This window comes from Drosophila arizonae, chromosome X, assembly GCF_054131065.1.
Source record: "Drosophila arizonae isolate 15081-1271.41 chromosome X, UAZ_ARI_1.0, whole genome shotgun sequence".
Lineage (NCBI taxonomy): Eukaryota > Metazoa > Arthropoda > Insecta > Diptera > Drosophilidae > Drosophila > Drosophila arizonae.
Genome location: NC_142927.1, coordinates 10941842 through 10954446, shown reverse-complemented (window position 1 = coordinate 10954446; position 12605 = coordinate 10941842). Strand labels below are relative to the sequence as shown.

Below are 12605 nucleotides of genomic sequence, written 5' to 3'. Positions count from 1 at the left end.
TATGGGTCTATGGGTGTGTTTCTGTGTGTGTTTGTATAGCCGTGCAGCTATGTGTGTGCATGTGCGTGTCAGGCCAAAGCCAAACCCCTCCTCCACTGCCCAATGGCCTGAGCGGGGGGCGTTAAAACGCATAAATGTTGATTACACACAATTTCACATTTTGCTTTTTACTTTTTTTTTTTTATTTTAACAAAAAAGAAAAAAATCAAATAGTAAAAGAAAAGAAAACAATTTTTTTTTTATGGCAGCGGCGCGGGGGCGTGTGCTGAGTGCGCGCCTATGTATGGTCAGCAGTTGCAATTGGTGTTGTTGTTGTTGCTGCTGCTGTTGTTGTTGTTGTATTGGTTCAATTGCAAATGACCAAACAGAGGGACGCAGTGTAAATATGTATCGCATATGAGCACAGCGGCGCGCGTGTGTATGTGCGTGTGTGTGAGTATGTTGTATGCATGCATGTACATAGATGACCGTACGTGTGTATGTGTGTGTCTAATTGTTGTTGCTGCTGCTAGGCGAAATTTGAAACAGCACGAATTGCCTGCGTCGACAGCGACGTTCGCGTCAATGTCTCAAATGTCAAGCAACGACCGAAAACTATTTTTTGGCTGTATTTTATGTACAAAAAAAATAATAGAACAAAGAGGAGAAACCAATGGCAAGGATAATGCAAGAAAATAATAAAAATGAAAGAAAAATTAGCTTTGCATATGGGGTGAGGTTTAGTTTAGTTGGCATATAAACATACTCCAATTGGAACTGGCGTATCAGTTAAGTCCAATTGGTAAACATATTCGTATTGCTGTATGTTCTTTTTCAATACATGTATATTAAAATTGATTTTCTTTTATAATTTATTTATATTTATTAAATACGTTAACTTTTTCAATATAAAACTGAATAAAATTATTTACTAATTACTAATTAAAATATTTCCAAACAATATACATAGGTTTTTAATTGTTTTTGTAAATCTAACATTTATGTATATTTTTGGAAACAAATAAAAACGATTTATTTATATAAAATATAAACAAACAATATTCCATATATGCACATTTATTTAATAAAAATTAATTGAACTTCAAAATGTACATCTCGTTTGTTTGATCTTATGCATATTTTCACATATTATTATAATTTTAAAGCATTTAAAAGTAGGTTTAAAATAAATTTTTTAACATATATGTGTCATGAAATTTAAAATTAAAACAAATACTTGCAAAAAATAAAAAAAAACTACCGATTGGAACACATCAAATTCCAATTCAACAAGCGATGCTTTCGTCTAATTAGCATTTCAGTCTGCATAATAAAAGCTCGTAGCTACTAAACTCAAGTATACAGCGTGTCGACAAGCTGACTGCTACGATGATAGTATATATTGACAGCCAGCAGACAGTAGTGTTGCCAGCGCAACAGCCCAATTTATATAATAGCAGAAAATATAACAGCTGCTTATTCATGAAAAATGCAACAATTAACTTTGAAAATTACCAATAAAATCAGTAAAAATCAATTTTGCTGTAAAAGAAATACTCATGTGCTGTAATTGTACGCTGTAAATTGCTTCGTCGCCCAGCCAAGTGCCTGGCAACCCTACGCCACTGACATAGCGGCTCACACGCATACAATACATGCGAACGCAAACCTCACACATTTGTACCAACACACACAAAGCGCGTATAGAAAATTTTTTTCAACGTGCATAAGTTTTTACGGAGCTGGAAGCTGCTGGAGCTACAAATAAACAGTAGAAATCTTTGAAGCAGTTGTCAAACAATTTAGTAAATTAATAAGTCAGCAATTGTGAGTTGAGAATAATATTGTGCATACGTCGAAAAGTGAGCAACTTTTTGTTTTGTGTTTGTGCCTAATTCATAAATTTTTGTTCGTGGCTGCTTAGCAGTTGCATTCTATCTTTTTTTTTTTTTTTTTGTAAATATATTTTATTGGTTCCCTTCGCGCACTACAAAAAGAAGAAGAATAATAACAAGAATAACTGCACTCGGGAAAGAAAGTGCAAAACGCATTGAATTAAAAATATTACACTAGCTTCAGCTTACGGCTGTGTGTGTGCGTGTGCATGTGCATGTGCATGTGTGAGTAGGTAAGTTATTGTTCTCTTCATAACAGTGTTGCCGAATCAGCTATTTTGTAGCTAGATCTGGCTACTTCTTGAGTCCGATTGCTACACAAATTTTCAAGCAGCTATTAGCTACAAATCTGGCTATTTTCAAATATATATATATAATAGGTAAGCTTTCTGAAATGTTATGCAAGATTCATTTCTTATCAGTTTTTATACCCTGAACCCATTGAAAATGGGAAATCAGGGTATAATGGTTTTGTGAAAAAATATGTAACGGGCAGAAGGAATCATCGTAGCTGAAATTTGGCATGCATCATATTTTTTCGATAATTCATCCGATAACTTTTTTATCTAGAATTATCGAAAATTTGATCTTATTATTTATGCTATGAGTATAGCGTTCCACCCAACTACCTTAAAAAGCAAATTATAAAAGCGACAATGGTGAAAATGACGAGTTGGTGGTCATAGATGAGATATTATAATAATTAAATTAATAAAGTTGACTTTTTATAAAAAAAAACGGCACTGTTTTCTTTTTTGCTACTTTTTCAGCTATTTTAGAAGAAAGTTGGCTACTTTTAGCTACTTTCAGCCTTCGATTTTGCTACTTTTGCTGAAAAAGTTTCGGCAACACTGCTTCATAAATCTACAATTGCTGAAAAAATGTAAAGAACAAAGTATTGCGTATGTCTTGCGCGGCTTTCTTTGTCTCACACTTAGCTATGTGTATGTGTGTGTGTGTGTGTGTGTGCATGATAATTCGCCCTGTGCTGGACACTCTTTAATTTAATAATTGTTGCTTGGCTTTTGTTGGCTTCATTTTGTTATTGATTTTTTGATTCCTGCAGTGTGCGTGACAAATGCTGCCGCTAGCCATTCGCTCTCTCTCTCTCTTTCTCTCTGTTCCCTTTGGCCATCTAGTGCTCTGTTCCCTCTCTCCTTCGCACATTTGTCATGTTAGTCTCTGAATGTGTGCGTGTGTGTGGGTGTGTGTAGCGGCATTTGCTGCTGGTCTTTCTGTGTGCGTGTGTGTCGCCAAGAAATCAATAAATTTTAAAATAAATATAAATATATACATTGGAAAACAAAGCATTCGCATGCCAGCACCAAATTATAATTTGTATGTACGTTTGCATGTATGTATGTGTTTGTATATGTATTATTTTTGTTGTTAGGTTTCGTGCCTGCGCCACTGATAATTTGCTTGTGCTTTGTTGTTGTTGTTGTTTTCGCTGGCGGCTTTCTGGAATTTTCTCAAATATTTTGGGCATTTGCTGTGCTGCATTTTAGCACCTGCCATGCGTTGCACAAAGTGCTGCGTGCTGCGTGCTGCGCGCTCCGTTGTGCTTCGTGCACAGCTTTTGTTATTGTTATTGTTTTCTTATTTGCAATTGCTTTATTACGGTGCAGTTTATCGAACCATACACACACACACACACACACACGTATAGAGTACATGCTGTCAGTCAAATGAGGTTATGTAGCAATTAGAGTTTGACACGCTTCGTGGGCGGTTTCTTTGAATAAAGCAGAAAATTGAAATTATTATAAAAATAAATGTTTATATTTTATAGTTTTTTTTTTTTTTGATTATTTTTTTTTATTTTTACAAGTCACATTTTCTAATGAATATAAAGAAAATGCTTGAATTTAATATAATTCACATGTAGCATAACTGTATGCGATTTTATTTTTCTTCCATGCTTCTTTATGAATTGTATGGGAGATATTATATACATAGCATATACAGTTAAGCCAAAGATCTTGCATTTACAAACTTCCACATTTTTGTATATAATTAAATATCATATGTACATATGTATATGTTTATATATATAGAGATATAACTGAAAAATGTTTATAAAATTAAAACCTTTAAAACCATTCATTTGCATGAGAAACTCCCAAACTTGAGCTTCACTATGTTTCCATCACTCCATCAAGTCGATAACTCTCGATTTACTGTATATAGATTTCAGAGTATATATCTTAATTGTCGTCAAAATAGCTTTCATTAATTTACTATGCAAATATGTATGAGCTTGAATGTTAATTAATTAAAGAATTTGAAATATATAGGCCAATAAGGAATTAGAGGATATAGCACTATATTTAACGAGCGATAGCTCACTATAAAATTATTGACAGTTAACCATGTAAGCATTTTGACAGTTAACAATAGATGAGTGATAGATGTGCAATAGATGAGTGAGTATCCAGTAAATTCGAGACGAAAATCGAAGGACACAGTAGAGCAGAGCTGCGTGAATAATTAAAGGGACAAAGGGCAAAAAAACGTTCACTATGTATATCATTTTTTTAATTACTTATTAACGTGCAAAACTTTCGATAATTTATCATTAGCATTTCGATAATTTTATATTTGATATTCGCGCAGTCGAACGAAGTTGGCGACAGTTGAATCTGTTGCTCTGGCATATGCAAATTTACGCTAAGTTGTTTAATTGTTGTTTAAGACTTGTGAACTGAGCAGACACACATAGACTACACACACACGCACACACACAGAGTGAGAGAGAGAGAGAGAGAGAGAGAGAGAGAGAGCGAGTTGCTGCTTGTATCTTTGGTATCTGTGGCATCTCATTTGTATCTTGTATCTGCTGCAATAAAATGCAGCAGCGCAAACTTTTTGCCGTTTGCTGAAAGCGAAAGTCAATGAAGGTGGCAGCGAGTGCATAAACGTGCACCTGCCAAGCACACACACAGACATACACAGAGAGAGAAAGAGAGAGAGAGGGAGAGTGTAAAGACGCGTCCTTGAGGCACTCCATGACAACAACAACAACAACAACAACAACTAGAACTTTGTAAAACTCTCAATTTTCACGCTACTTTGCTCCCATTGCAGAAAACAACAACTACAACAACAACAACAACAACACCAGTAGCAGAAGCAGAGCAAGAGACTTACAAGAGGAAATAACAACAGCAGAGCTAACATCATGTCCAGTCTGCCACGCCGCATCATCAAGGAGACGCAACGCCTGATGCTGGAGCCGGTGCCCGGCATCAATGCCATACCCGATGAGAATAATGCGCGCTATTTCCATGTGATTGTCACCGGGCCGAACGATTCACCGTTCGAGGGCGGCATCTTTAAGCTGGAGCTGTTTCTGCCCGAAGACTATCCGATGTCGGCGCCCAAGGTGCGCTTCATCACCAAGATCTATCATCCGAACATTGATCGCTTGGGCCGCATCTGTCTGGATGTGCTGAAGGACAAGTGGAGTCCGGCCTTGCAGATACGCACGATTTTGTTGTCCATTCAGGCACTGCTCAGTGCCCCCAATCCGGACGATCCGTTGGCCAACGATGTCGCCGAATTGTGGAAGGTCAACGAGGCGGAGGCCATACGCAATGCACGCGAATGGACCCAGAAGTATGCGGTCGAAGACTGAAGCGCAATCGACTGCGTGATGGGGGTGCGGGCCAACGGAGGGGAACGGAACGGGATGGGGGAATGCGAACAATGAACACGACGACGACGACGACGACGACGACGAAGGAGAAGAAGAAGAAGAACAAGTTGAAGGCGTGCGTGCTGAATGAAGTTGAGCAAGGAGAAGATGATGGAGCTGGAGCAGGGCCGGGCAGGGGAAAAGGGCGGGCTTGTAAGTTTATAAATGTGTGAGTGCGTGTGCTTGGGGGCGTGTGAAAGTGGGGGTATGTGTTTAAGGGGGACTGCAGCAACAAAACTGAAACGAAATTCACAAGTTGGAAATTTCTATAAAATAACTATATAAACGAATATATATTTATATGTGTATATTGATAAATATATACACGATAATGTTGCTGCAGCTGGTAATGATAATGAACTAAAATATAAACAAAGCTGATGTTAGAAGAGACGCATCTAGAAGAACTCTGTTAGATGTTGTATACAATAATTGAGAAGCTAGGCGAACGGAGTTCTACGAGCTACCCCCACATGAAAACAAATATAAATACAAAAAAAAAAAAAAAAAAAATAAAAATAAATAAATAAAAAAAAAAAAAAAAAAAAAAGGAAACACATTTACCATCTGCAATAGGTTCGAGGAATACAAAATTATAATATAAATAAAAATGTAACATGAAGTGAATCAATACTACATATATAGAACTATTCTAGACATTTGATATATTGAACGTTGTTCGGGCATATAGACACAGCAAATAACAATAATACCCTATATACTACTATATAGCGTAGATATTGCTTTCGGGAACCGAAACACAATCCTTCGAATCAATCAAATGAAATCAAATCAAATCAATCAGCAAATCGATTACTCGAAACGTAACTCAATCGAGAGATTCGAACTGAGATTTATTCCGTTTCCGTTTCCGTTTACTCTTTATTTTCATTTTCAGATTCTTCTTTTTGTGTGTGTTTTGTTTTGTTTTTGTTTATCAACTAAAACTCGGTTGTGTTCTGGGTCCTCAGCTTTTGATCAATGTGTACGACATCAATAAGAAACGAGCCTTTTATGGAATTAGTACTTTACACAACAAATAATAATAAATAAATAAAAATCAAAATTAAAAAATTAAACTTTGCATTTTTATTGAAAATCTGGGATGGAACGAAATGAAATGGGGATTTATTTTAGGTATGAAAACAGAGAAATGCAACATTTTGCTTGAAATGGAATGGAACGACATGAAGAAATGGAACAGAATGGTATGTGGTAAGCTATTTGAAATAAAATGGTATGGTATGAAATGGTATATTATTATTTTTTTTTTTTTTTAATGGAATCGTACAGAAAAATAAACCATGATATGGAATATAATTTTTGGTATGATATGGAATGATTGCATGGAATATTATGGTACTTTCAGTGAAATTGAACACTAAATAAAATATATTTAGAGCTTATGAAACGGAATTGGATATGAAATGCAGTGAAGTGGTATTTGAAATAAAATTGTATAGGACTTTTTGGGGAAAGGAATGGTATGGTATTTGAAACAAAATGAAAAGGCATTTGAAACAAAGTGGTATGGAACATTATGATATATATAGGAATATGAATTATTGGATTTTTGGGATAGGAACAATTCATAATTGATATTAATCAAAATGGTATGGTATTTTCTTTTATTCTAAGTTATATGAATGAATGAAATAGGGTGGTATTTGGAACAAAACGGATTGGTATTGGCATTTTCATATATCTAGAGTAATAGAATGAAATGAAAAGGGGCTTAGGATGAAAATGGACTGTGAATGGAATGCAATGATGTCGAATTGCTGGTGAGCTGAAGTGACGTATGGAATGAAATGGAATGGAACGGAATATTGAAAGTGGAATGATGTAAGATTGTTTAGAGAATCATATGATACAAGAGAGAGAGAGAGTTGTGATAAGCTCTAGTTCATATATCTAAAACTATAAAACTAGAATGTACTGAAATGCTAAGAATAGATCTATAAAGCGTTAACATATTAGGCAAGTAGAAGGAACTAGATGATGGGATAAGTAATATGAGCCATAATGAGTACGATTATGGACTCATAGGAGAGTAGTGTGGATTTGAAGACTAAATAGATCAGAATATGAGCTCTATCAGTATCTGAGTGCTTAATGAGTATATATATCTATATCTATATCTATCTATCTATATTTTCATCCAAGCTATGATTAAGCTGAATAGCCTAGAATACTAGATCTGAACTGGAGCAAGTCTGTCTCAATAGTTGAGTGCTTATCGAGTATATATATCTATATCTGGCTATGTAGATATGTAGATATATGTAGATATATCCATGCCATGAATGAGCTGAATAGCCTGGAATACTAGATCTGAACTTGAACAAGACTTAGCTGTAACCATAATTATTTGAATGTTTATCAAATATGTCTATATCTATGTATAGCTATATGTGGACATATCCTTAACATGACCGGCCTGAGCTCGCCTTGTGCTGTGTCCTGCTGCAGTTGTCAATCATCCAGCTGCATGCGGCGTGGGCGAACTCTCACATGGGGTGGATGAGGCCGAGGCTGAGGCAGCGGATGCGAATCCGAATGCGGGCGTCTGTCTGGTGGGAGTGCGAAGCCCTTAACCCCTTTTTTAGAGGGTGGCCAAATTGTTGGCCACACCCCGTGCCGTTAGCATATGCCTGCTGATTGGATGCGCGTTGCTCTGTCTCTTGTTCTTGTTGTTTCGCTTGTTGTTGTTGTTGTTGTTGTTGTTGTTGATTCGCCTCTCGAGGCTGTTGCAGAGCAGGCTCTGGTCATGGTTTTGGCTTTGCCTTTACCTCTGACCAGACCGAGGCAGTCAAATGTCGAACCTAAAAGATTTTTTTTTCCTACCAACTCTCTCTCTCTCTCCTACTCTCTCCTGCTCTCTCTCTCTGTCGCTCTGTCTGCCTCTGTTGCGCTGTCTGTGTGTGATGTATTCTTTTTTTCTGTGTTCTGTTTCCAGTTCCATATAACTTTTTATCGCATTACACACACACACACACACACTGACACAGCTGGGGCATGGTCAACGCATATGCAGAGCGTCTAGCGGCAGACAGTGGGCGGCAGAGAGGGGGCAGCGTGGGAGCGGCTGAGGGAGGCGGCGGCGTTGGCTGAGCGCTTGAGGTGAGGATTTTTATCGGCAGGCAGCTTCATTGTGTGTATTTGCTATGTTTGCATAGACAAAGGCGCGCCCGGGCACCGGCAGAGGGGGGGGGGGGGCGTGGTCAGGTGGCCTAGGCGCCAGACGCGACTCGACTCGCTTCGGGTTTGGCCCCAACTCAGCTCAGCTCAACTCAGCTGGCCAGCTATTAATCGCTTTCAAGTTGAAAGGCGAGCTGCATGTGTGTGGCACCTGCTGCTGCGGGCTAAACTTCGACCCACCCAAAATGCCGCCTACGTGTGTGTCTCTGTGTCGGTCTGTCTGTCTGCCTGTGTGTGTGTGTGTGTGTGTGGCTAGTGCTGCAGCTGTTGGCCAGTCGCTAGATAAGGCATTGTCCCAGCTCCATAAGCCGGAAACATTAGGCCTCACTTCGATCGGCGGGCAACGCTTCCACAGGCACAGCTACTACCTCTGATACCGCCTCAGCTACTACCGCAGCTACTACCGCAGCTACTGCCTTGGCCTTGGTCTCGGTCTCGGCCACGCTGATTTATGTGACAATTTTTGCGTTGCGCTCATAATTCGTGGCGCGCTTTATCTTGCCGATCTTCCAGCCGGAGCGTTATCGAGGCTGTGGCCGCTTATCTATGCATCTACCCAACGCGAACGGGTTCTGGTTGGCCCAAGCGCAATGTTAATTGGCCGCAGCGATTTGGCTTTCGGCCAGTGTTGGTAAATGTTGGCTAAACTACAGGGCTAGAGTGGCTAAGAAGTAGTTGAGGTAGTTCGTTCGAATTTGATTGCAAATTTGGGCTTATGCATCACGTATTAGTGTTGGAAAATGTAATAAATAGGGAATTTTGTGTGTTGTCAGATGGCTAAACTGGCTAAGATACTGTTTAGGTGGTTAATTAAAAATTGATATAGTATTTGATTTATGAATCATGTGTTAGTGTTGGGAAATTCTATAAATAAGATATTTAGAGTGTGGGCAAATGACTACAATCGAAGGCTAGAATGGCTAGTTAAGAACAGATTTAGATTATGGCTCATTGACGTTGCTGTTTTGTGTTATTAGTGTTGGTAAATGGCTAAAAATGAGGCATAGAACAGCTAAGAGATAGTTTAAAAAGTTGCATAGGTATGCTCGTATAAAATGATTGAAGATGCTGTTAAGGTTCATGGTTCATGTAGTATTTAGTGTTGGAAAATTAGGCAAAGAACACATTTTGAATGTGGGCAAATGACAAGCTGGACACCCATAAGAGCTCTAAATTCAAGTTATATGCTGAAAAATATTCGAGGCGATGCATGTTCAGTGTTGGTAAAGGACTCAATCTACAGTCTAGCTAAAAGCTCAAGAGCTCCAACTATTTAATGCGTAGAGCTGCATTCAATGCTTTCAACAAACTTTGAGTGTGGCATTAAACATCAATGCTGAAAATATAAGTATTGGTAAACGTTTAAAGGTCCAGTGTAAGCGGACTAAAAAATGAATGACTTCAATTAGTTAATTGCTTGGCTTGTTTTTTCTCTTGCAGTATTGAAAAGCGCGCAACGTAAATATTTATAGCTGCCCGCTGACACATTCAGTGTTGGTTAATAGCGAAAGGTGCTGTCTTCAACAGTGGATGATGAGCGTAGCCAAAGAATTAAGCGAACAATTTGAGGAAATTTGCAAAAGTCTATGGCTAAGTGAGAATATATATGTATATATATATATATATATGCATGTGTACATACATATATACAAACTTGAAATGTATATATGTACATACTGAACTTGCATTCAACTATTTATCTATTTAACTGTGTAAATTATCTACAAGCCCAACAACTTTGCCATTTGTTGTGTGTGCGAATGATCCAAAGGGAAAGCCAAATGAAAATATATACCTACATATATAGAATATATAGATATATATATATATATATATATATATATAAATGTATATATGTGTATGCACATACATTTGGTCAGCAGACAAATTTTTGTTGGCAATTTGCAGCAAACTGTTTTTGTGCCTGGTCAGAAGGAAAATGCCCAAAACGCTTTCACAGTAGTGCGAGCGAAAGAGAGAGAGAGAGAGAGAGAGAGAGAGAGAGGGAGAGCGGGCGGGCTGCTTGGCTTTTTTTGGGGGGGAGTCTTTCCTATCCTGTTGGTCTGCTGCATCCAGCTCGCCTGCTCGCCCATTCGCACAAAACCGAAACAAATAATTGATGAAACAGCAAAGCGCACGTAGGGATTTTTGAGCCGTTGCTCTGATGTTGCTGTTGCTGTTGCTGTTGCTGTTCATGCAACCTCGCCGCTGCCCCATTGCTCAGGCCTTGCAACATCGCTGGCTGCCAGCGGCTGTTGCTGAGGATCCGGAGAGACGCATGACGTTGCCCACATGCGACGTTAAGTACATGCCATGTGTTCTACACACACACACACACACACACGTATGTAGTATACATACCATATATATATATGTATATATATATATGTTCCTGTACGTGCGCACTTATCGATTTTCTGCTTCAAAAACGTAAACCGAAATGCGCCCAAAGCGCCAACGTCGTTGCTTCGGTCGAGCTGAGCCAAAAGGAAAAAAAAGAAAGGAAAATGTACCCAAGCAGCGACCGATCCCTCGCACAGCTTGGACAGACAGATGCCCAGCCCTTCGGCACCCCTTAAAGCCAGCCCCTTGCCCCCGCCCCATACTAAATCCATTCCCTACCCTCCAGATAGCGCCACATAGGCGTGCTACGTAGGCGAAGGACTCGATGCAGCTGTCCCGTTGCCGTGTAAACGCACTACCAACAACAACAACAGAGAGAGAGAGAGAGAGAGAGAGAGAGAGAGAGAGTGGGAGATTGAGTGAGCGAGCAAATAGTCATACTTTTATTTAAACCTATTTTTCGGCAAAGCAGCCCAAAAACAACAAAAAATTTCTGTGCGTCGGACATTGACGAAGTTTTGCTGCTCTCACCTAATTAAGGCTTGATTTAATATGCATTTTCCCTATGAGTTTCGCTTGGCTAGCGTGGCCTAGTGCAGAGGAGTTACCTTAGTCAAGCTGCAGCAGATTTGATGGGAGAGCAGAGGAAGAAGCAGCAGCAGCAGCAGATAGTCAAGCGCAGCCAACTTAACAAGCATCTAAAAATAATGCTATTTTAATGGGAATTTTCTTAATATTAATTATAATACAGTAGAATCCGTTTATAGCGACTACGTATGTATATAGCGTCCGTACGGTTCTTATATTATTAAATTCAGGTCCCCAAACAAACCTATATGGTTATAGCATCGCTTACGTTCAAGAGACCATCGTTATAACCGGATTCTACTGTCATAACATTTTCATTATAAATTGCATTTATTTGGACTATTAGAAAATGATTAAAATAATCTATAATAATCTAATGTCACAGCCAAAGGGAGGCGTGACAGATTCCATTAATTATATTATTGATTATATTATAAATAATATATATACTTGATAAAAATATCGAGCTGAGTTAATATGGCCATGTCCCTAAGTCTCTCTGGCCTTTCGGCCGTCTGTTCGGCTGTTCGTCCGTTCATCCGCATATCCCCATGCTTGAACGCTACGATCTCAGAACCTATAAGAGCTAGAGACTTGGAATTCTTTTGTAGGTTCCTCTCTACTATACACTTAACTATCATAGAAATATTCATTTATATATTCATATAGTTAATTATGGAAACCGACTAGTAGCTGTTGCTGTCTTTCGAATATTCATATTAAGTTGGTTATGGCTAGGCACCTATTCAGATATACATATGTATGTATATACAATTTATGTATAGACCTAGTTTCTATTGCTACACATCCGAAAAAAAGGCACAAAAGTGCGAACCAAACTGGGCTGAGCTCAAACCCAAAACACATCGAACCCAACACCAAAGCCAACAAAAAACGAGCCG

The 12605-nt window shown here is 38.6% G+C and overlaps 1 protein-coding gene and 1 long non-coding RNA gene across 9 annotated transcripts; one reads left to right on the top strand and one right to left on the bottom strand.

Annotated features, from left to right (window-relative positions):
• Nucleotides 1-1634: 1634 nt before the first annotated feature.
• ben (bendless) lies at nt 1635-6650 on the top strand. 8 transcript variants are annotated; one of them, XM_089473630.1, is made up of 3 exons: nt 1636-1806; nt 1977-2107; nt 4962-6650. In XM_089473630.1, exon 3 carries the CDS (start codon nt 5056-5058, stop codon nt 5509-5511), a length of 456 nt encoding a protein of 151 aa, XP_089329756.1. In that variant the 5' UTR covers nt 1636-1806; nt 1977-2107; nt 4962-5055; the 3' UTR covers nt 5512-6650. The 8 variants fall into 8 exon arrangements, with proteins under 8 accessions (XP_089329758.1, XP_089329757.1, XP_089329756.1 ...); XM_089473628.1 differs by having other exon boundaries at nt 1907-2107; XM_089473627.1 differs by having other exon boundaries at nt 1904-2107.
• On the bottom strand, nt 1919-3548 carry LOC149267886 (uncharacterized). Its single transcript, XR_016270931.1, has 2 exons — nt 2637-3548; nt 1919-2263 (listed from the first exon to the last, which is right to left on the bottom strand). It is a non-coding gene; the product is annotated as an uncharacterized LOC149267886 (long non-coding RNA).
• Nucleotides 6651-12605: the final 5955 nt, after the last annotated feature.